At 33.6% G+C, this 25,906-nt stretch overlaps 3 protein-coding genes across 3 annotated transcripts in view; 1 reads left to right on the forward strand and 2 right to left on the reverse strand.

The window, feature by feature from the left end:
* Window positions 1-686: 686 nt before the first annotated feature.
* LOC107462905 (peptidyl-prolyl cis-trans isomerase CYP22) lies at window positions 687-7,271 on the reverse strand. Its single transcript, XM_016081578.2, has 7 exons — window positions 6,932-7,271; window positions 6,097-6,120; window positions 4,860-4,947; window positions 2,903-2,995; window positions 2,065-2,097; window positions 1,898-1,954; window positions 687-1,070 (listed from the first exon to the last, which is right to left on the reverse strand). Exons 1-7 carry the CDS (start codon window positions 7,108-7,110, stop codon window positions 960-962), a joined length of 585 nt encoding a protein of 194 aa, XP_015937064.1. The 5' UTR covers window positions 7,111-7,271; the 3' UTR covers window positions 687-959.
* A 2,116-nt stretch (window positions 7,272-9,387) lies between these two features.
* On the reverse strand, window positions 9,388-25,022 carry LOC107462903 (alpha-N-acetylglucosaminidase). Its single transcript, XM_021129643.2, has 19 exons — window positions 24,807-25,022; window positions 21,692-21,765; window positions 20,752-20,963; window positions 20,073-20,194; window positions 19,017-19,102; window positions 18,387-18,481; window positions 18,155-18,236; window positions 17,855-17,961; window positions 17,733-17,763; window positions 17,150-17,267; window positions 16,633-16,683; window positions 15,057-15,166; window positions 14,861-14,963; window positions 14,508-14,606; window positions 12,171-12,281; window positions 11,076-11,320; window positions 10,604-10,841; window positions 9,956-10,034; window positions 9,388-9,814 (listed from the first exon to the last, which is right to left on the reverse strand). The coding sequence occupies exons 1-19, from the start codon at window positions 25,020-25,022 to the stop codon at window positions 9,576-9,578; spliced, it is 2,418 nt and encodes an 805-aa protein (XP_020985302.1). The 3' UTR covers window positions 9,388-9,575.
* Window positions 25,023-25,036: 14 nt separating this feature from the next.
* Window positions 25,037-25,906, forward strand: part of LOC107462904 (cleavage and polyadenylation specificity factor subunit 3-II) — a gene marked incomplete in the record, with an annotated part of 10,071 nt that continues 9,201 nt past the window's right edge. The window contains 3 exon segments of the mRNA XM_052252416.1: window positions 25,037-25,177; window positions 25,334-25,712; window positions 25,785-25,906. Coding sequence (XP_052108376.1) covers window positions 25,688-25,712; window positions 25,785-25,906 — 147 coding nt within the window.

A 25,906-nucleotide genomic window follows, 5' to 3' on the forward strand; every position in this document is an offset into this window, starting at 1 on the left:
TTTTTCATTTACAAACGTTTGTTTTCATTCTTGAGCAGATGACCATTTTGGTGTTAATAAAGAAACTAATATTTAATAAAATAAATTTGAGAAGAAGATGAATTTTGGTATCTGAAAAATTATCTCCAACAAAATATATTATAGAGATATACTTATTGGTGAACGGTGAACCTGTTTCAAAAATTTAGATCTTCCATCCTTAAAATTCCATGATTTTACGAATGGGCAAAAAATCAAGAAAGCGGTTTAAAGACCAAATTTTGTCTCAATTTATATTTTTTAAATAATTATTCAAATATTACCACATTAAATTAGATCAAATATATAAATTATTTGCTGTTTATGAAAATAAAAATGGATCATTTAACTATTAGAAAATTAAATTTTTCTTTTTGATAATGTTTTGTCAAAACGTAAAGGTTTCTTTTATAAAAGACTTAAAAGAGTAACAATTTACTCTCTATTTTTAAATTTTTAAATTAACTTCATGTATTGACATTTCTGACTTTTCATGCAATAATCAATTAGTCCTTAAGGTTTAAAATTAAATTGATCAAGTTAATCCCACAATTTTAAATTATCGATCAATTTAATTTCTCCATCAGCTGATCAGTTCGAAAAACTAATGTGAAACTTTAACTATCATATGATATGCTATTAGACAAGTAGATATGGCTCAAAAAAAGTGTTTCAATGAGATGACTAAGAATGGTTTGATTGGTATCTCCATTTAGCAACCGACGAAAACTACCCAGTTGCATCATTCAACAATCCAGCGATAAATTTTCCGATATTACAATAATATTTAGTTTCAATGTTCACAAAGATAGTTTGCATACAAGTCCTCATTCTGTATAGTGATTGATAGTGGCTACAGAGGATTCAACCAAAGCAGCACCATCGTTTGTTAGAGAAGTTACTTGTTCTGTTCTGAGTCAAAAAGAGAATTTGCATGAAATTTACATTTCACCACATTCAGCAATGACACAAGCTAATTTCGGCCGGTTATTGGGTCCAGTTGCGACATTCTCGATCTTCCGGACAACCAAAAGACCATCTCCAAGCACTCTCTGCATGAAAGGAAGACAGGAAAATGACCAAAATTGGATAGGTTTGGCAAAATAATTCAAACAATGCAACCTATTCAAGGATGCATATGAAATGAAATATTTGAAGAGGCAAGCACAATAAATGAGCAGTGAGGATGGAGTGTCAAGGAAAAGGGCACAACAAAGCCAGTTCTCTCGACCGCAGTAGTGCATAATCTTTGCGAAATAACAATAAACAGGGATAAAGGATAAGATATTGTGTTTATTTTCAGTATCTGTATTATTAACAAACAGTAAAAGTAAGTTGTTCATATGCCTAAGCTTAAATTTAGGTGGCTTTGATTTGTTCAGCATCAACGCCAAAATACCTAACGGCCTAACCTTAGTCAACAAAATTGATAAAATCATTTGGAAATTTTTTATAATAAATGAGCTTCATTAGAGCATGATCTATGATGAACAATATGGGAACTTATATTATTATTTGAGCAATAGATATCAATTAGAGTCCAAGTTAAGGGTTTAAGGAAAATAAATAGTGCGTTGTTGTTTTCTTTTGGTTACAATGAATAAACCTTATAAGAGTACCAGTTACTCAGTTAGCCAAGATTTTCTCATGCTTTGCAAGAACTCTCAAGGCTTGAGGAAAAGGTCAATAATAACAGATCTTAAGGAGGCATGGGGTTAGTGAAAAGTTTTCAAATTCCTTAACATTGTAAAATCATTCCGATGTAAGGATTTAAGCTTAAAATTCCCAAGAATGTAAAACATTCTTCTAACCACACCAAACTCCATATGAGCGGTTTGAAGGAAAATAAAGATAGGAAACCAAAGAAATTGAAGCATACCCCAAAAACCACATGCTTGTTGTCAAGCCAGTCACATTTTGAACAAGTTATGAAGAACTGTGGCCAAAAAAAAAAAGACAATTTATCAGTAGAAATAGAGCTTCACCAATTTCATGTCACCGAGAAATGGGAAGAGAAAGGTAGTGTAGTGACCAATGAAATTTTACCTGACAACCATTGGTGTTAGCTCCACTGTTTGCCTGCAGATTAAGAGTAACCAGACTTAGCATTTGACATGGGAATCAGTAAAAGCATCATTAACACAATCAAATTGAATCAATTATCAGTTTTAGTAATAGAACATAACAAAAACTTCAAAGCACTTGGGAAAAAAGGGATTGCCTTGATTTGTGAATATAGTTACTGATTAGAATGTTGAAAATCAAATAAGTTATTTAATTTTAGAATTTCCATGATTCCATTAATTTTGATTAGCGTATGTCGGCCAACTTTTTTATATTTTTAGATATTAGTACAATTTATTAAATTAAGAAAGTGAAAAAAAAAACATATATATATATATATATACACACACACACACACAATAAACAGAAAAAGCAATATAACTAACTCGGTGGTTAAAGAGTGCATATGAAGCATAACCTAAAAATACCAAGTTCAAGCCTTCACAATAATTATTTTACAAAAACAATGTGAGATACACAAAGTCACTCAATCCTCCTTATATATAGGTATAGAGGTGTAGATGTACAAAATAATAATAATAATAATAATAAGCTTACTAAAACTTAAAATTTGCAATGAGTTCCAAACATCAATATCTTGTAGATATGTCATTTTCATATATGCATACAGTCAATTATTGCTACAATTAAAGAGTTATTACAAAAATTGATTACAATGATACTATCACATTTATAACTGTAATATTGTACTGATATAATTGTACCCTTTGCAGCATGGTTTAGACACAAAATACCATCAATAGTCACCCTGTTTTCAAATAACCCAAAATTAATGCAAGATGAAGCAATAATAACATACCATTGAAAGAAGACCAGGGCCAGTATGTTTGGCAATAAAATTTTCATCATCAAACTTGTGTCCATAGATAGAGACACATCCACTGCCATCACCCTGCCAAGGAATATTATACTAGTCAATTCACATTACAACATGATAGAGTTCTAGATTTGTAACATTTGTACAGCAGTATAACCAAATCCTCTGAAGACAAATCGAATGCAGGTTACTATACGTATGAAATTGAATTTGAACTCATGCATCTCATTATTTGTGATATTATAATGATAGCACAAAAAGTTAGTGCAAATATAATAATTTAGAATAAAAATGCTGCACTAAGAAGATAGATTGTGTCATTCACTGACAAAAAAAAGAAAATAAAAAAGCTGTACAAATAGCCTACAATGAAGATAAACTAATTAATAGAATTAATTAATATGACCACTTGATTGGATCACGCATCTTTTATCTATCTACCTGTTGCAAGGTGCATAACCTGTTTAGCGGGATCTATCTTTGATATGCATGGAGATTATAGAGTTTCTCCCTTTCGTTTGTTTGTATATTACTATTCGTATTGAGAATGTCTTATCCTCCACATCTACTTAATATTGTTTCCTTTGTATTTAATAATGCTTCTTCATTTATGAAAGATAAATACATAATGACCACATAATGTTTGACATCGAATTCCCTAACCACAAATGACATGTAAAATGGTTTCAACGACGAGAAATGGAATATGAAACAACCTTAGCCCAAGGGTAAAGGAGGAGGAAGGATGGGAATGGGATGCACTTTAATTGACCTAAGAACATAGGCAGGACATTTGAACACGAGATAAAGGAGAAAATTTTATGGCAGCAAAAGTGGAGAGAGAAAGAGTGCAAATCTGTAATAGAAAATGAGATAAAGCCTATAATTGGAGATTGGAGAAGTGATGTAAGAATTGAGTACATCTGGGATAGGTTGGAGAGCATGCTGACGAGGGGACTACTTTGTCTGTCCTTTTTCCAATTCTTTCTTTCTTTAATCTGTTTTAGTTTCCACTATTTTGATAGGATTCCAATTAGGTACTCCAGTTCCAATCAGGTTACAAAAAAACCAAGTAGCATAAATTATAATATAAAAATAAAAACAGGGGATATAAAGGAAAAACCACTTCTAAAAACCAGGATGTTAAGAGGGAAAAACATGGTTTCAATGAGAATGCTATCCAAATCAATAATTCAGTATAGGATTCATACATCTAAATCTAGCCCAAAAACAAAAGGTGAGGACGTACAGTTGACAAACCGAACCTTGATTGGACCAGCATACCACATGATGTAGAAGAAAGGGGGAAAGGCTCTTTCAAAAGCCAAGTGTTGAGGGAGAATTTTCTAAAAGGTTAAATGGAAGTACCATGTCCTAAACCCAGCTGATGTCACATTCACACTACTAAGTTAATATGTCTTTGGAGATAAATTGAAGGAACAAAGGAAACACTGCTATATCTAGCCCTGACTAAAATTGAGTTGACAAGTGAAAGCTACAATAATAAAAGAAAAAGACTTCAAAGTGATGATAATATAAAGTAGTTGTCATTTAAGAATTCCAGGGTAAACCCCCCCCTTTCCCCTTTTCTCTCTTTTTGTTTCTTTTGTTTGTCCTCTATTTAAACTTCCTTAGCAGGTTCCTTATCCTCCTAACCCTTTCCTGATCATCTTCTCTTCGTATGAATATCTTCTTTGCACAATATCTTCTTTATCTGAAAATATTATGCACTTTGTTCTTAACCATATTGGATAGGAAACACCGACTATATACCTAAGATGCTCCTCATGTTGTATGTTTCAGATAATACCAAGTTATACATACAGATAAATCATAAATGTGTAATCAGCTTAATAATTTAGGTTATAAAAGGGCCTCCTCTTGCATATGATGTAAAACAGTTATATTATAGTCAAAGTTACAGTAGCTACAACGATACCTTAACGAAATCACCAGCCTGAATCATAAAATCCTTAATAACTCTATGAAATTGACTACCCTTGTAGCCGACAGGTAGTCCTGCTTTCCTGGCAAAAGAATAAACTAAAGTGTTAGTCACCTCATCAACAGAAAACGAAACAATATTTCATTCTGATCCAGTAGCTATTTGAAAATTTAGCTTTCACTTTGTAATTAATTCAGAGCTCAATTAACTCATGCGCAAGAAAAGTGGAAAAGAAAACTCATACAAACAACATATAAGCTAGCTACCTTTAAAATCCCAACTGGCATCTAAATAAGCTTTCAATTGAAAATACGTAAGTGTTGTCTTGTATTAGATTTCTACATTTTCTTTTCCCTTTTTCTAGATATTAAATATTATTGGATATTATAACTTTCCATCATCACTTGCACCCCCAAATGCAGCACAGAATCGATGGAACAGGGACAGTTGCAATTAACCAATTTGAAGCATCTACCACACAGCAATCAGAGAAAAAGGGGGTTGGCAGAAGCAATGAGATCGACTTGCAGCATATGCAATTGCATGGAGCAAGCAGCACTTGTAGTTGCAAGGAGGCAAAGAAACTCAGATTTTAGTTGCACCAATGGGATGGATTAGTTTCAAATTCCATATTCAAATCACACAGTTCAGCCACAAGATTGTAGTGGAGTGATTTTTGGTTGAGTTGTTTCATGCTGGGATCTGCATATTTTCTGATTTTATGCTGCTCATCCTAGACCAGACAGTGACAAGGGATCACCGGATCAGTATGATCATACTATCTAGCTGCTTATATGTCCTAAGATACCATCCAAAAAGATGTTTTGCAAGGTGATCAGGATCACTAACCAGCCTTACAAACTTGCAGAATTGTGCTTCGCAAGTAGAATCACAATTTTGACAACCATATCCCATATCGGAAACAAAAGCCCGAATAAGTTTTATGGTCTAAATGATCAAGTTATCATCCCAGAGTCAACACTAGCATAGAATGATCATCATCTTCAATTTATCATCGTGCCAATTGCAAAAGAATAACTGCTGATACCATAGAATGCATTAACTAAACACCAAAATACCAATAACTATCAACAGAGTTTGAAAGCAGAAAATGGCAAGAACAGATTGAAAACTCAAAATTAAAATTATGAAGCTTATATTGCCAACTCAGTAGTATAAATGATAATGGTGTCGATGAGAATGGATCAGATGGAAAAGATCATTTCACTACCTGTACTCCCCAGTGCAGAACTGCCTGCAAAATAGTAAAAGTCAAATCCCTCAATTAGAAGGAGAAATAAAATTAATTATAAACATGGACACTCCAAACATGCATTGATTTTATAAGTATGTCTTGGATGATCCGTGTATCTTAATTAAATATAATACATAAAATTAGGTTTTAATATTGAAAAAATGAAACACTAATAGCACATCAACCAAGAAAAACAATGCCAACTCTTTTGGAGTATGGTTTCCAATTCCTGCTCTTAAGTAGCAATCAAAATAATAGTATGAAAATATTCTGAAACCACATAAAGCTACGTTAATTAACATACTGAATCCACTACCAAGAATCATTTACCAATAGCATCAAGTTTAAACATACAAAGAATGATCAAGACTGTAGAAACTAAGGAAATACTTCCGCCAGAAAAGAGTAACTTCAGATAGGTTAATAAGTTCTTTTCGGTTTCAAAAGAATGATCATGAATAATTCTATTTTATTTTGTATATCTGAATTCTCTAGTTCCTAGAAGGTAATACCAACTCAACTAGTATATATTAACTTCCTCATTGATTCTCATCATTACTGTTATTACTATTGTCATTTTGCTCTCAACTAAAGGATACAAAGGAATCTTTTTAAAAAACAAAATAAAAAAAAATTGAGAGGAAACTTGAAGAATCCCTTAGTACTTTTAGCTTACACTCCAAAGCAACAGTATAATATTTCAGAATTATAAACTTCCCAAGTATCTTACTCCTATTCCTATATTTCAATTTCAAAAGCAGATAAATAGATAAAGAAATAAATGAATAAGTTAGCGAAAAGCGGAAAGAACCTGAAATTCTCAGCGGTTTTGGGGGCAATATCAGCGAAGAGCTCCATCTTGATCCTGCCAGCAGGTATGTTACCGATGGTGACATCGAAAAAAACGATGGGGTTCTTAGGGTTTGAAGGGCGCACGTGCCACTCCACGCCTGCGTTGTTGCTGTTGCTTCCTCCAACTGAAGAACCCATTTCGAACCTCGCACGAGTGAAGCACACAGCACACTTAGTTGAGCTGCTGCTGCTTGTGTTCTTGCTTGGGTGTACTTTGTACGTGGAAGTGTAATACTTGCTTCTAGTTAGTTTTCTTTTTTTTTTTTTTTTGGTATCTGGCGGTATTTTTAGTCCATTAGGTTATCAGTTCAATTACACATCCAAAATTTTGTATCTAGTACAATCAAACAGGCTCAAGTTTAACAAAACTTATTTTCATTATATCAGTGTGTACACATGCGCGTTTCATTAACGCTTCTTTGTCTTCATTTTCGTGATCTTTCTCCTTTGCATTTTTCCTGTTTTTTACTTTCCTCCTTCTTCATCTTCACATTCATTTTTTTTGTGTTCTTCTTTTTTCTATTTCGCTTTCCTTCTTCTTTTTATCATTCTTTTATTGTTGCTGTTGGTGCGTTTTTTCTTTTTCTCCTTTTAATAGAGATTTATTTGGATCAAAAAATGAATTTAATGTGTTTTTATTGATAATTGAGTCTTTTTTATTACTTGTTTAAAATTAAACTAATTTTGGTTTATTTGTAAATTAATTGAGGTTCACTTAATGCTGCTGATAAGTATTGACCAAAAAATTTCTTAATTAATTTCAATTTATTTCTTAATTTAATTAAGGTTTATTTTGATTCAAAAATAAATTGTATGTGTTTTTGTTGGTGATTGAGTTGTTTTTACTGCTTATTCAAAACTGAACTAATTTCAGTTCATTTGTATGTTAAATAGGGTTATAAAATGGGAGAGGAACCAAATTGGGTCCAAATTGAAATGAATTCATGTCACCTAGCCTTTGGAACTATCTAGCGTGACAAAATATGACCACATTAGCAGTCTGACAACTGACTTAGTGCTGAAAATGATGCAGGAATCATTAAGGTACTCAGAGCTCTATACGAGGAACTACTATAGGAAAATTTGAATTTCGAGAACCATTTCAAATAATTGCATAAATCTCGAAAACTATTTCAAATAATTGCATAAATCTCGAAAACCATTATGAGAATTTATTGAAGAGCTTTCATCACTAGCCATGTTTGGAGCGTACAGTGGAGGACTAAGTGTGTGTTTGGATTACAGTTTACAAACGGAAATTTGAATAAAATTGATTTTGCAAACTTGATTATGATGATAAGTAAGTTTGTGTTAAAGTGAGTTATGTTTGGCAATCTTTGCATCAAAATGAATTATAGCAAAAAAAATGTTGTTTGGATTATACTACTCAAAATCACTTTTAGATAAAAAAAATTACTAAAATAGACACCAACTTAAATAATTTTTGTATATTATCTTATCATTTTAATTTAGATATTTGAATAGATCTTATTAATTAATTCTATGATAAAATTAATATTTATACATTAAAATAAAAATAATATATAAAAATTAGCAAAATATATTTTTAATTAAAACTAACAAAATATAAATTTTAGAGAGTACTAAGAATAATAAAAAAATTAAATATTTATCTTGGTAGTAATTGAAATAAATCAAAAAAATTTTTATGATATTTTTTATATAGTATATTTTTAGTACTCTTATTACTCTTATTTTTTAGTATATTTTTAGTAATATGCATAAAGAATAAAGTTGATAAAAGGTAAATAAAGACGGAGTATTGATGGCTAAAAGCCCATTGATAAAACGCAGAAGTTCAAAATTGTAACTTCTTGTAAACGTGGTGCGTTTGCCAAACACACTCTAACTTGTATAACTACTTTTTTGCACCTCCAGCTTGGCACGCAAACACACTCTAACTTGTATAACTACTTTTGCACCTCCAGCTTGGCACGCAAACACACTCTAACTTGTATAACTACTTTTTTGCACCTCCAGCTTGGCATCTAACGGACAAATCATCATTCTAACAATCTCGTCAATGGCTTCCGGTTGATATTTGAGAGACAAAGCAACAAATCTATGTGTCTCCTAATTGCAAAGGTCAAGTTCTTATTTATATTTTAAAATGTGAAAAACTTATTTGTACTGAAATAAAAGATCAAAGACTCATTTTTTTATTTAAATTATCTATCACCCGGTGAATGGAGAATAAAAATGCAATAATCACATGTATGATAGAGATAATTATGATTGTGATGAATGGTGAGATTTATTTGATATGCCTTCCTGCTTTGGATGCTTCTTTCTTCTGTTTTTTGCTTTGTGTGTTATTTTTCATTTGAAGTCTTTGTGATTATGTAACTTCTCATTTCTTAGAATTAAACATTTCTTAACCATCAAAAAGAAAGAGAAAGAAAAATACAACGGTGGTATCAAATGATTAGAGATAGTTCAGCTGAAAAGCAACAAGCCTTCATAGAACAAAGATAATAAAAAGCAATAATGTATATTACTTGAGTATAAATAAAAAACAATGATGTATATTACTTATTATTCTCTGCATTTCTGACATCAAATCTTAGGGTTTGTCAACCAAATTATTTTGCAAAATACTTTTCATAGAGAGCTTGGGAGATGGCAAGAGAATTTCCGTTGGCCTTTACTGGGTAGAGCTCATTACCTTCTTGCCACTTGTTCGACTGCGAAATCCATTGTTTTCGCCACTCAATCAACTTGAACTTCTCATTCCTCCTCAAGCTTTCAGACAAATAGCTGAAATAGGTTGAAGCTCGTGGGAGATAGTAGCTTTCAAAGAGACCACTCCAAAATTTGTTAGCTGATCAAGAAGCATGGTAAAACAGAAAACTTCAACATAATTGCTATTGTATAGCAAATTTTGATATGAAATAGGCATATCAAAGTTAAATAAGACACCAAAAAAGAAAAAAAAATATCAAAGTTTATTAACGTATTTTACCATAATCATGGAGCTTGCTCTGTGTAGTTTCATTCGTATCATACCACATGGTCACTTGTGTCCTAGCATTCCATTCATACTGGCCATATAAAGGTAAAAAATGGCATTAAATCATCTAATTATGGTGTATTTGTAGGTTCCATTGGCGTGTGACTCGCCTGAATGTTTTCACATTAATGGAAATTTTACCTTGGAAAAACATTTGAATATGACATTTCTAATATATAAGAATGTAAAAACATTTTGCGAACCACATGATGGGTTTCATATTAATTTCATCCCACTGGCCCAAGGATACAATTATCACATAACTGTATAAACGATGAATTATAAAGGCATATGATATATTATAAATTTGTTTCAACGGCCAAAGATACCATTACTGTAAAACAATAAAATACATGCAGAGAAGAAAAGAAAGATGAATTATACATGCATAAAATTTATCAAAAATATGGATTTAGCTTTAAGAGTTTAATAATAAAAATTTTCTAAATTTATGTATCCAACGATTGAAAATGAAAAAAACTATTATAAATAATTAATCGTATTATAAGTAATACTAATTCTGTTGATATGCATATGTTTGTTAGCAGCAGCAATATCTGATCACAGATCATGCTGTGAGCAATATATATATATAGTTACCTGCTTCTTCTCACTTGGATTCCTTGCAAGTTTCTTAGCACTCTCAAGCCATGTTCCAAGAAGAAAGTTGTCATCGGATGCCAGCAATATTTCAATATCCTTAATCAATTGAAGGAACTTATTGCTATGAAAGTGCAAGGCATCAATATCCTTCTTCTGAAAAGAAGTAACCGCCTTGATGTATTTTTCGTTTGCCAACTTTGACAATACCTGACGTGTTAAGTCAACCAGGTCATACCTGTCAAAAAGAAAATGGCACTTTTGATTAACACAATTCTTTTCTCCCCTAATCAATTTAGTACACCATCCATTTGCTATTATCTAACATGTCCGATAAGGAACGACTTGGAAGAGCACCATTAGGCTAACCCGAAACCAAGTAAAAGAACAATTTAAGAATAGTATGCTTTATGGAAATGGAAAGTGAGTGATACAGAAACAATTTTTGGATATACCAAACTCAACAGGTTACCTGTATGTGAGACTTCCAGCAAGATCCTTTCCACCAGCAAGGAATAGTTGTAATGCCTTGATTACATCATCGGGACGATACCACAAATGTGCCTGTGGCATATCGGAGTTTGTTTCCTGGGACAAGTATCTTCTATTTCCAGGTGGCAAGAAGTAAATTTTCTTCTGATCGTTCGCCACACTGGATCCAAAATTTGTTGATGGGTCCCAATCAGGAAACATTACAATAAAATCATGGTTATGGTCCTGTGATGATTGGTAAATTCACAAAGTTTTCCAAATCAGCACCCAGGTTTCAACAATTATATCAACAATAGATCTTGCGAAGCAACTAGACCAAAATTTACTAATAATCAGCCGAAATCATATATGATCAAGGACAAGATCATAAAAGCCAGTAACGAGAGTTAATGAAACGGAGGGTAGTCCAATATATAGAAATATAGAAAAAGTATAGGTAAAACCATTAACAGAGATTTGAATTCCAATAGTTTAAACATGGACATGATTTTCAAGACCCCATGGCATTGTTTAAGCCTTGTAGTTGTCAGTTGTCACTGTCAATCATTTTAGTGGAATATCTTCTTTCGCAACATTCAATCCAACTCTTGGTCAAAATCAACATCATGCTTGATTTTTATTACCAGCCAAGTTTCAAGGAGTATAGTTAAGTTTAGAAGTTTATTTGTGCCAAATTTAAATCTTAGTAGTAAGTTTTTGAGGTTCTGATATTATCCTATTCCTAATCATGTCTTAGAATACCTTACTGTACACAATCTGTTAAAATAATGTCTCATCTCCTTGTATTTCATGATTTAATTGATTATTTAGGATTACCAATAATTCTAAATAAGGATAGTGTATTGTCATCATACCTATCAAATGAAAACAATATATACTCCTTGTGTCCAGAGTTTCTATCCTGTTTGTTAAAAGACTAAGTAATACAGAAAGAAGAGTAACTCTCATTCGGTGTGGTTGTTTAGGTATAAAGATCCCTATTTAAATTCTAAAAAGAAAAGCAACATAGAAACTAGTATGGTGTAAAATATATTATCATAAATGTCCAACGAATTCAATTTATGAAAATACATACAGCAATTCCATCGGTACAATTGTAAATTGTGTGATACAGTATCTCCCAGGCCTCCTCAACTTGATGAACTGCTTTACCATATCGCCTATGGGAATAACTCTTGATCCACTCCTGCAAATAAATAAATAAATAAATAAAATAAAGTACAACCCATTGGATGAAGGTTTTGATGATATCAAGATTCTAGATACATAACTTTACTATCATATTGTAGTCTGATTCACATCCACAGGAAAATAAGAGGAGAAAAGAAAGGACTGATCATGAAATGCATGTACGTTATAGATAACACAGATGTTAACAAAAAGTACTCTCTTCAGAGTACTGAATCATCCTGCATTGAAAATGGAGTTGAAATCTTGGTTTCAGGAATTAGAATTATGCATGTACATGTGCCATCAGAAATTAGAATGTGTAGCTATCATGTCATGGAGGTGCTTGCCAAAGGAATGTGTAGCTGCCATGTGATTAATATCTCAAGGTTGTAGTACTTTCAAACCATTGCTTTCTTCGAAGGTAGGTGAAGGTCTCGTTTTAACTTTTGAGAAGACTACTAGATAGGAGATACTTCATTTGTCCTAGCTTTTCCTAGTTTATACCACTTATATTCCTTGAATAATTCTCCTATTCAATCCTTTTGTATTGCTCAGGGTTGTTCTCCATGTTGGAATCTCCACCTTCTTTGCAACCTTAAGGATAGGAAAGCCACTCAGTTCTTGATGCTCCTAACCTCCTGCTGATTTCTCTTTGATTACTATGCTCTTAAGCCTTTTCTGATTTCTCGACTCCTTTGGTAGTTTTAGCTGAAAATCCTTCTTTCACTTTCATTTTCAAGTTCAATCCCCAAGCACAACCTCTTTCCACCTAGATAAACCCATTTGGAAGTCAAAGGCTCACACTAAAGTCAAATTCTTTATATGGAAGTAATGCTTAATAGAATTAATACCAATGACATGCTAAAGGTTTCAAGGTCACATAAAGCAATTTCTCCTAATGCGTGTGTTATGTGTGGGGTGAATTCAGAATCAAACTCATCTGTTTTAGCACTATCTGATTACTGTCTTTTTATGGAATAATTTATTCAGCATCTTTGATGAATGTTTGGTGTGCCCTGCAACCCTCCATCAGTTTCTTTTGATGAGATTTGTTGGGTTCGGAAACAGAAAAGAAAATATTTGTGGCGATGTGCTTTATAGGCCACCATTTGGTTGGAGCGAAAGCCATGAATTTTCAATGCAGATTCTCTAACAAGCATGTTTTATTAGTCCTAGAATCTAGTTGGTGTAAAGCTCATAATATTTCTCAATTTCTTAGAATCCATTTACTATTTTCTATACACAAGGTTGTTTCACTTTCTCTTCTCTTTTCTTCTGAACATGTCACTCAACCATAATGAACTAGGTCATGTAGAACAAATTTAGATTCATTTAATCATTAGAGTTATGACCCCCCGAACAAGTTTTTAGACATACTAGCATTGACAATACTTACCACATTTCATGATATTAGAGTTGAGTAGGCCTAACTCAATCTGAAAAACTAGCTCAAGATGTGAGGATTGCCAAGCACTTATAAAGACTATCATGGTCATATCCCCAAGAAATGTGAGACTTTTATAATACCCTCTTAGCCCATTACTGGACATATTCAGAAGGCCAACTAACAAACATAGGATAGGCTCCAATACCAAAAGCTAGCTCAATTGGTGAGGATAGTCAAACACTTATAAAGGATATTTATATGGTCATATTTATAAGTATCGTGGCACTTCTAATACATAATTTAAAGAAAGCTATACCCTGACATGACAATAGTTGATATTCTAATCGCGTGATATAGAGGGCATAATGTCCCTATAATGCAATATGAATTGAGATATTATTAAACATAAACACACAACAAGAATAGAACTGAATTCTTAATTTGTTGCACATGGTCATCACGTGCATATTAAGATCTACTTACAACTTGTACATTTTACGCTATCAATATAAACTACTTTCTAAGCCTCTCTTGAAAAATTAGAGCATTCTTGATATATGTTTTGTGCAACACTTGTTATTCGTAAGATGCTTCAATATATATATGTGAAAATTCTACTTGTAAAATAAAGAGAGTAAAGAGTTGAAAAGGTTTTAAGTGGACTATCAAAAGATCAACTATGGGAGAATCGAGGGAAGATTTAAATGAGAAGTTAGATTTGTGAAAATTGAATTTAAAATTAAGCTTATCACCAGAATTAAAAATTAGATGAGAAGAACGTTAAAACAAAGTTACAAACTAAGTAAACACAAGTGTCAATAATTGTATAAGCAATAAGCTTTTGAACAACATTACCGAAACTTGCACTTTTTCCTCCCGAAATGCCATTTCAGACATTAGTTCGTAAACAACAGGATTCTGCTCTATTCCTTCCATGCACATACCAACACCAACCTACAAAAAATTTAGCTGCATAAGTTTAAAAACTAGAATGCAGAAGCTATAAATTAAAAAATTTACTAAATAATTATATCTTTAATTTAATGTTATCAATACTTATTTTTCCAACAAAACGAAGAATAGGTAAAAAATTAGCTGCATATGATCAAAGTTGAAGCAGGTGCCATGTAGGCTTCTAAGAAATAAAAACTTCTAAATTATGCTTATATCATAATTGACAATATGCAATACGAGAAAATTTGCAGTACCATTGTTGAGTTTGCACTGATACGAGCCTCAACAGGCCCTGAAGAAATTGCATCCAAAATACCATACATTTCAATATTACCGCCAAAATTATGTAGCATGCACCTGAAGCAGAGTAGGAGCGAGAAAGAATAATTGCTATTGACAATATCAAAGTTTTTCAAAACTAGTAATATGAGCTACCAAAAAGATAATTACCAGATATAAGGAGTACCATAAAACTGAAAGGAAGATTTCCATATTGGTTTAACATCAGCAAACAGATCAAGAACAATCATCTTCCCAGATGGAACTGATTGTAGAAGTGCCTGCAATTATTGACATGCATAGTCCAGAAAGGAAAAATATATATATTAAAAAAATCAATATAAAGAAGCAGCATTTGCATTAAATTGCACTAGCTTTAGCTCATACACCATTGCAGGACTGAAGTTGCATAACCAAGACCCATAATGCTAAAGAATTTTACTTCAGTGTTTTGTCTGAGATCTTCATACACCTCCAGAAATTAGATATCTAAGATCACTTTTCAAATTGCTTTAGTAAATATAAACATTAATACTGTACAAACAACTGAATGAGGGATCTACAATATCAGACATGGAGCAGCAGTGCAATCTAAACATTAAGAAGGTCAGGCAGTGATCAGGACTTCAGGAAGCACAAGGGAATAGAGGTGCTCTAGTTCTGGAAGGAAGTCAAGAAAGATGAAAGTGGCTAAATATCCGTGAGCACAGAGAAGAATTCGATTCCATGATCGAAGGAACAAGATATTATCATAGGCAAAACCAAAAATCAGAACATCCAAGCTTTTTCATTGGTATGTGATTGGAAACTCCTACTGAATATCTGATTTTATTGAATATCTTGCAAGAAACCTCCTATAGGCTAAACTAGAAAATAAAAGCTAAGCAACAAGAGAAAGAAAAGAAAATATAACACAGGTGAGTTGACAGATCACTAACTTCTCATCCAGTCCATGCCCAGAACTTTCTAACCATTTTCCCAACCTTTCCTTCGCTATTATATTATATACCCCAGTTAGATCTACAAACAAAAATTAAAAAAAAAGAAAAAAAAAAAGAAGAAAAAGGAAAAAATTGCAATGTCATAGGCTAAAAAACATGAATTCAGTCAAAATGAGGAATGGGGAACAATAGTTGAAAATACTGAAGGAAAAAGATATCATATAGATTATATGTTGCTTATTTTCTCAAACATATGAAGCAATACTATTTCAAACTTGTAGGAAGTTAAAGTCATTTAAGAAATCCATAATAATCTCTGACTAAATTCCTGGAAGTAATCCCTGGAGCTCATTACAATACATATAGATCATACTGGGAAAAAATGAATGTTAGCAATTGACTTTCTTAGAAGCCAAAATCCTGACATAAGGACAGGCTCTGGTTTCCATGAAAACAGTGCTATTTAGCACTGATATAATCTATGAAGCCAAGATCCTCCACAACGAGAAGACGTATATTGATTCTGCTAATATATTCATTAAGAACTAGACAAGCCATCTGTTTGAGACTACACAAATGAGAACCTTGAAAGATTATTAAGCCAAGGTTGTCAACCGCAAGAAAAAAAGAGGCATTATATTCTCTTCCAAAGAATAATTTTGACAAAAAAGGGAGGATCTCTATGTGGTTTCATAGTCTAACCAGTGGATGAAAAATGAAAATAGACAATAATAATAAACTTCAAAAAATAAAAAATGCAAGTCCTCAAAAAGACATGATGTTTGGTCTGTTTTGGATTTACATACTTTCATTTGAGGAGGCTTCCAGAATGATGAGTCAGAGTAGAAGAGCCAACCCTGCAGAATCATTGATATTTGTCATCTACAAATCAGTGTGCATTACAAATGGCATCAAAATATTCACTAGAAGAAATAGGTAAATGGAACTCATTAACAATGAAAAGCAACAAGGAAAAAATATTCACAGCAGACCAAAACTCAATGATAGAAGTAAGCTGCTACTGGAAACATATTTTTCTACATTTGAAAACAGGAAAAAATACACAAAGAAGGGGGTGAAAAATAAATTAAAAAATATAGAGGAAACTATACACCAAGGAGACTATCCATGACTCAGAGTGTATTTGATTAAAGAATATAAAAGATGACAACAAATATTTACAAGAAACTAATGCATAATATACATTTCAAAAAGATTATCTATAGGGATTCAGATGCTTATAAATAGAGAAGATATTGTAGATAATTTTGATATAGAAGGAGTAAAAACTGATGGAAAGATCCAGAGTCATTTGAAACATACTTGCATAAGCCATACAGCATCCTTGTCACCTTTTGACATTGCTTTAAATATAGAGGCTCCAAGATTTGAGATATATTCTGGATCACCAGTAGGTGGGGAGTTTTCATTAAATGTGTCACTACAGTCAACGGTATATGTTAGACATAAAATCATTTATGTGCCTTTATCTAACAAGTTAAACTTTTTTGTTGGTTTATGACATAATAGCAAAGTACTTATAACCAAAAGATCAAGAATTTAGACGACGTGTCCATCCTTCTATAGAGAAAAAGTTAACTTAAGCAAAAGCTAAACTAGACTCAAGCAAAATTCTTCAAGCTCAATGGGCAGCCCGACTATAGTGAGTTAGACAAAAAAAACATTTGTGTACCTCTATCTAACAAATAAGGCCTTTGGAAGATATGATTCATGAGAATAGAAATACAACATGTATGCCAGAACTAATAGTAATCAACCTTAAAAACCCACTCCACTCAGATCACAATAACATATGTCCAAGACTCAAACCAATAGATATCAACAAGTGAAAATGCTCACTGCAGGAAAATAAAGAATATAACATATGGAGCACAAATAAACATACCAGTTATAGATGTCTGTTACATCCCCATATTCTGTAAAAAGCAGAAATTAGATAATATGTAAAATTGACAAATATAGTGAGGATTAAAAGAATGAAATAAAACTCAGAATTTGGGGAATCACCTTTGATTTGTTTCCTGATAAAAGCTTCCCCAATTTCAACAAATAGAGGATCCGTGGGATCAAGAAGATATGTACAGCACCAACGAGGATCCCCATCAACGGTGTTCCTATACAGAACAATAATTAAACACATCAATGATACATACATGGAAACACAGAGCTCTAAAGCTCAAAAAGTTTGAAACTGGAATATGAGCACAAATCTAAGGTATGCCACTTGATAGGGAATTTTTCACCTTGGTTATAAAAAGTCATGCATTAGGTACACAAAAGTATCACCATAAAAGGGAAGAGAAATACCAGTCACCAAGTCTAGTTATTTTTGCTGAAGGGAATATCTTTGTCAAAGAAGCTGGAACATTCCCCGAGAAGGATGGCAACACTAGAATATAAAAGATCAAATGTTACATGACAGCATTGGATTTACGAAATGTAGCATAGAAATTTGAGAATTAAATACAGGTACTGACATAGGTACCGACATCAAACAATATGACATACAAATAAAATCTATATGATCATGCGAGTTTACCTGGGGTCATGCCTAGCTCCAACATTCGAGTGATAATCTGTTTCTGTAAGGCCAATTGTTGATCTAGCCAATTATGCGATAAAGGGCCACCCCATCTGAGAAATGATAGATCTCATTTTATACTAGAGAACATGCTACAATAAAAGTTACCTTTTATATGAAATAACCAGTGAATGCAACAAAAAGCCTCTATAGTAACAAAGATACACCCTTCTGTATCATGAAAAATGGATAGAGAAGGATGAAAAAAGTTATTACTACTACTAGTACCACCACCATGTGGACTATGTACGGAATATATTTTAACATATTGTAATGTGAATCCACGACTACACATCAATACATCATACACACTAAGAATGTTGCAACTGTACCTTCACCTCCATGCTGTAAATCAAGAAGACAGGTGAAAAGCAAAAGAGATAATACCAAAGTTCCATCACAATAAAGGATTATTCATAAACTAATCAGAAGATATTCTCATTATATCAATTATCCAACATGAGTGCATCGACTTTCAAAAATGCGAAAGTACACAGACCACATGATTACCCAACTAGCAATGCCATTTCCATGGCCTTATAAGCACATTAAAATCAATGATAGGGTTTAAATATTTACTTTACCTACCCATGTAAATTTCCCATGCGAGCCCATGCAAGAAAAGCAGGTCCACCAAAGAAATTATTCAGATCTTCCGAACTAATGTTAAAATCCTACAAATGAAAATACTAGTCAAATCACTGTTGAAAGAGAAAATACAGTATGTATCAATAAGAATGAATAGTGCATCTAACATTGGTAGCTAAAACATGTTGTCATCTTCAAGCCCGTCACAAACCACATGCATCTCAACATTGGCAAATGCCAAGAATGATGTCATATAATTCCAATGTGGTATAAATATAATATGTAGATTATAGACTACTTTAAAATGTATAAGAAAAAGTCTTCATTAGGATAGCGTAGACATAAAGTAAGCCTAGGAGAAACCGACGAGAAGATATCTTGTGTTTGTTTAATAGGAATTGCATATGGAGCTCATCCTTCAAAAAAAAACTTCACCATTGCTACCCCTCTAAAATTAAGAGAAAAAGCATAACAATTGAGCAATGCATGCAAATCTCTCTAACATATCAATCAAGAAAGACCGTCTAAAATAGTCACTATGCTAGATGACTACCACTAAAATGCTAACAGGACTTTATCCAAATAAGTGAATACTTGAAACTTCTAGCATTTTGTAAATGATTATAAATCCACTGATTTGAGTGCACTGACATTGTTGTCTATGGAAGCAACAAGACACCAAATATCTCCATTTAAAACTACCAAATTTCATTAATCAAAAGGCATAAAATGAAATACCCAGGCCCAATATCTGTCAAAGTATAAACATATCTAGCATAGCCAATAATATGCAGAACAGTTATTAACATAGTCCAAATAGAAACATTATGCACAATTTACTTTGAGCAGCATAAGTTTGAAAGAATGGCTGATAGAAAGAAACAAATATAATAAAAACATGATGACAAACTTTGCATTTTGAAGAAGTAACACCATCACTGAAGTAATGATCTTCTAGTGAAAAACTTGTTTCTGTGCACTGATTTTCAGAGGTAATTCCCTCAACATGAGAAATCTCTTTACTTAGACTAAGGTTTGTCTTAAACTGCATCTTACCTTAAAAACCTTTTGCCATATTGCTTCTTGCCCAGTAAATGCCAAGGGTAAGTTCACCCCCTGAAGTGCCATCCAGTCTACCTCCTTTTCCCACTTTTCCCACTCCCACCAAACATACGAATCTACAAGGAATCACAAAGAATGTAATATTGTATACCCTTGAACAAGGAACCACTGGTTGTGTATTTGTTCCCCAACTATGCATTGTTCCTAACAGTAAGCTTAAGATCCTTGAATGTGATAAGATAGGAACCCCAAAGTTCAATACTTCCTGACCAGAATGACTTGAGAAAACTCACTCAACTCGATAGTATTACGTTTGGCAATAGGACTTAAGCATTTATTTGTATTGGACTATGTACCGCTAGCCATTAATAAAATATTTCCTTCTCATAGATTTTATAAAGTCCCTAGAAGATCAATTACTGCTTTTTTTTCTTTTAAACACATTAGTACCTTCTAACTGACTTTGTATAGGTTGCATACAAATGTTCATTAATTCAACTTCTTTAGAATAAGTGACTAAAGATTATCTATATTTTGCCAGAGATCAAAGTTTTAAGCATCCACATTAGTCATCGACTGAACTAACGTTCAGTTCACATTCTCAATAAGTGGCTCAGTACAAAAAGTTTCAGGAAAATGTGTAATTCGATGGAAAGCTGATTTTAGTACTCACAGCTTGAAGTCACAACATTTTGGTAATAGTTCCATGGAACTGGGCGTTTAACTATTAGTCCCTCATCTTTCAAAAGGGGAAGTGATCCTGGCTTTGGGACTGAAGCTATCTGAATTCCACCTGTCTTTGTCCATGAGATGTGAGCTCCACACCAATACTTTAGATACCAATGAAGGCCAGATGCAATCTCAACAGCTGTGGTTCCTCTAATACTGAGAAATATACACATTAACAATGTTAGAATGTAGGAAAAAAAACCTTTCTTTGCCCCGTGCCATATCAAAATATTCAATACTTTGTGTCATAATCCAATACAATTGCAGTAACTCGAGGAAAATGTTACAAAAATAATTTTGTCTGAAAATTTAAAATGAAAATGAGATCTAATTAAACTGATGTCATGTATTTTCCAAAATCATATCCTCAACAGCAGATGATTTCCATTCTGCCACTGAGGCATGCACGTACTTAGATACTAAAGCAAGCATGAGATCAAGTAACCAGCAAAGCGGGTAATAGTGAAATTAAACAAGGTTAAATGAAATCTCAGTAATACATCACGGAACTTCGTTCTCTTCTTGGCACCTACCATTCTATATTTCTGTCCTACTATAGACCACCTGATCTCATCCAAGAGCAGACAACTAATGACATTGAAAAACTGAAAACTTCAGAATCTTGTATAATGGTAACTACATTTAACCACACCATTAGTGAGCTACAGATGGTAGAATTTTCATAACTCTTTATATACAGATTTTAGACTGAAATTTGACCAATTTAATATTTTCAAACAACAATGTGAAGAAGTTCAATAGCATTTTCTAAAAGGAATAAAGATCTAAGGCATAAAAAATAACAGGATAAGAAATAAGATGAGCTGTAAACTTGTAGGTAAAGAAAAAGAAAGCATTGTCAGCATAAATTTCAAGTGACATACATTATCTCAGGCCCACTCTGTCTCGACTGATTGTAATTATTTATCAGAAAACAACTGTCTCCACCACATGCATCCTGAAAACTATGGAAACCATATTTCACATCAAATCATATAAGAGTAGATGCAGATCCTAACTAATTCTGAAGGAGTATAAGGATATCATATATTAAGTGAAAGCATCCATTGGAAAATTGGAACTAAATAAATATATAAATCTAGTCCTTGTTGCTTCAAACAAAATTCTCACATAAATGACTATGATTGAATTATAATACATCTTTGTACAGAAGGGCAGGAGGCAAAGAGAAGTATACAACTTAGGGTACATGTAAACAAAAATTCAGGTAAACAAGGCCAAAAGGGGCGACAAAAAAATGAAATAATATAAAAACTCACTTTATTAAATGAACCATGGAGTAAAAACCAAGTACCATGTTGTCAATCGAAAAATGAACTGAAATGACCCCTCCCCACGAATTCTTTCGAATTGTGAGGCACATTAAAAAATGGAATATATAAGCCCCGAAATTAAAATAAAGAGAACTAAATTATAGGGAAGGAGGGGTCAAACTTTTTTTTTCTATTGGAAAAATCTTCTATACTTAATATTTATATTATCTTATATTTACATATAGGGAGAGAATGAAAATTCTAAACAATAAATCTGCCGTGAAAGGCTTGATTTGGTAGTGGTATGGCGTTTTAAGAGCAACTAAGCTTTTTAAAAACTCTCAAAGCATCGTGGTCAGCATTGTTTGGTAATCTTATATAAACATTGCTTTTAATAAGCAAAAATCACAAGAGTAGTATTTATAACGTTACCGTTATCTAAAATAGAATTTTACTTCCTCTGTTATTAATAAAAAAAATTTGATAAGTTAGTCTTCTATTCAAATTTAAGAATTATAGGTTAATGCTCACTTTGGTTAAGTAGATACATGTGTAAATCATTTTTGGTCCCTGTAAGTTTCAATGAATCAAAATGTCCCTCTAAGTAGTAAACATAAGTCAAGTTAAACGACTCACGCATACACCTACAGGAACTAAAGTCAGCATTAACCTTTTAGATTATATTAGCCTCTAAATTTTAAGAAGAGTCATGCTGTAAGGGTTTAGGGTTTACAGCCAAATATCTAGCCAGATATAAAGAACAACTCTCTCTCTCTCTCAAAATAAATTACTACCACTGACAAACTCAACCAACATTCAAATTAAGTGTTTGTCTGGCCATTAAATCGATACAGAATTATTTTTTAGTGTGTTTAGCAAATTTTTAATCCTTCTAATAGGAAAAGAAAAAACACTAGAAAAAAAAGGGTAAATACCTTTTCCGGCCCCTGAGCATTTTAAATTGGGACATGTCGCACCTTTATCATCCAGAAACCTCAACCAGGTCCTCAACCATCAACATTAGTGAACGTATCGACCCCTGTGACCGGTTGCCAACAGGTTGCCTGGATGACGTATCAGGTGTAGGCTGAGTTGTCAAATGCAGGTGCCACGTGTCACTAGAAGTTGTTGCAAGGACTAAAAACCCCCTCCCTGCCCAAACTGTTCTCAGCCCCACCGACAACACCCTCCACTCACCACCGCTCCCCAGCACTCCTCCACCACCGCCACCGCCGCCGCCACTACAACCGCCTCACAACCTTCGCAACTCAATGCGAGTCCTCCACCTCTTCTTCTTCATCCACAACCTCCCAAAGCTTCACCCAATGGAGGTTCTCTCTCCCGACAACACCTTCCACCACCACCACCACTACTCCTCCGCCACAACAACCACCACCAACTCCACCACCGCTTCTACTTCCCAACAATCTCGGAGAACTCTTTCACCTATCCGAACTTCAACTCACTACCACCGCCTCACAACCTTCGCAATTCATGCGAATCCACCACCTCTTCTTCCTCCACAACCTCCCAAAACTTCACCCAATGGAGGTTCTCTCTCCCGACAACACCTTTAACCACCACCACCACTACTCCTCCGCCACAACAACCATCACCAACTCCACTACCGCTTCTACTTCCCAACAATCTCGAAGAACTCTTTCACCTCTCCGAGCTTCAATTCACTACCACCGCCTCACAACCTTCGCAACTCATGCGAGTCCTCCACCTCTTCTTCCTCCACAACCTCCCAAAGCTTCACCCGATGGAGGTTCTCTCTCCCGACAACACCTTCCACCACCACCACCAACTCCACCACCGCTTCTACTTCCTAACAATCTCGAAGAACTCTTTCACCTCTCCGAGCTTCAACTCACAACCGGCTCCGAATCCGACCGTGCCGCAACCATCCACCTTCTAGAACGTTCTCTTGTCCCAAACCGTCTTCAACAGCACATATGAACACCTTACCCAGCACATACGACGCCGTTTCAGTTGCAGGGAGGGGTTTTTAGTCCCTGCAACAACTTCTAGTGACACGTGGCACCTGGTTGAGGTTTCTAGATGATAAAGGTGCGACATGTCCCAATTTAAAATGTTCAAGGGCCGGAAAGGGTATTTACCAACAAAAACATATTTTTTTAGATGTTACAATTTATATTTTTTTAAAATCTTTTTTAAAAAAAAATGTTTTTTTACATAATAAGTGCTTCTTTTGGCACCATTAAATTGGTAAAACAGATCTTTTTTCAATGGAAAAAATTATTTTTTTATTTTTTAATATATTCAATAAATTTCTAATAGTAAAACTAAAAAACTAGAAAAAAAAACATCTTTTTTAAAAAGATACAATTTACATCTTTTTTTAAAAGATTTTTTTTTAAAAAAATATTTTTTACATAATATATAAACTTTTATCGTATTTTATTCAAACATAGATAAATAAAAAAATCATTTTACATGAGATATTCAAACATATAAAAGATCTTTTAAAAAAATATATTTTTTGAGAATATCGTGCAATCAAGTTCTAAATTAAAAAAATTATTTTTATTTTATTTTACCTAAATAAATAAAAAAAATTTATATAAAATATTCAAATATAAAATTACTTTTAATTTGGTAAGAGATGTTTTAGAAAAATATCATTAAAAAAATTTATTTTCCAAGAATGCCCCCAAACAACCCTAAAACATGGAAACTCCGAGGGGAAAAGAGAGATCACCTTAGAGACAATTTTGAACTCGAAACTGGACAAATGAGTAGGAAGCAATCTACTCAAAACACCTTTAGCAGCAGCTTCTTGAACATATGGAGGCGCCCTTTTTGAGTCCAAGCGCTGGAGCAGAGGTCCTATGGAGTCAAACTCGGACAGTGACAGAGGAAGCAGCAGAAACAATGGAACCAAAATCAGAAACAGAAAATTGAACTTGTTGAACATTTTTTTCCTGCGATGGCGGCGCCACAGAGACGGCGAGAGGTGACGCGACAGAGACGGAAAAAGGCGACGCAGGCGGACACGGCGGCAACGGACAGGGGAAGCGACGGGAAGAGAGAAAGTCGCAACAAGTCAACACTTAGGAGCTGATTGCTTTGGTATTTTCATTTCTATTTTCAATGATAAGGAAAATAAAGCATGATTGGTTAAGTATTTTAAAATATTTTCAAATGAAAATATTTTCTTTTTCGGTGAACAAATGAAAATATTTTAAAAAATGTAACACAAAAGTGAAATGGGCATTTCACTCACAGAAGGCCTAAGGCCCAAGGAAAACGAAAGAAACATCAATACACCCTACTCTCCTAGCAAGTAGCAACACTGGATAAAGGCGCAAAGCTATTCCTAAACAATCGGCCACTCTATTGCCCCTCCCTGAGGGTGTGGATGACATTTCCTCAACTGAAAACACGCACACCATGTGTTTGATTAATTTCCTGAACCTATGTCTGTTCAAATTATGCATGTCATTCAATGATTTTGTTCCATGGATGTTGGATTAGGAGAGTGTGGTAAAGCCAATAGAAGGACATAGTAGTGTTAACAAGCTGAGCTCCAATCTGCTCCTTGGCTTCCCTTGGAGATTTTTCTACTGCTAAACACCATCCATGGCTATTGAAACTCTAGTCCTCGGTAATTCCTTATTCCTTTCCTCTTGTTTCTTCTCTTCTCTCGTGCATTACATTTCATTATTTTTTTTTCCAGGTGCTGGGCAAGAGGTAGGGAAGAGCTGCGTGGTGGTTAACATAAACGGGAAGCGGATCATGTTCGATTGCGGAATGCACATGGGTGTCTCGGACCACCGCCGTTACCCCAACTTCAGTCTC

The sequence above is a fragment of the Arachis duranensis genome, chromosome 8 (assembly GCF_000817695.3).
Source record: "Arachis duranensis cultivar V14167 chromosome 8, aradu.V14167.gnm2.J7QH, whole genome shotgun sequence".
Lineage (NCBI taxonomy): Eukaryota > Viridiplantae > Streptophyta > Magnoliopsida > Fabales > Fabaceae > Arachis > Arachis duranensis.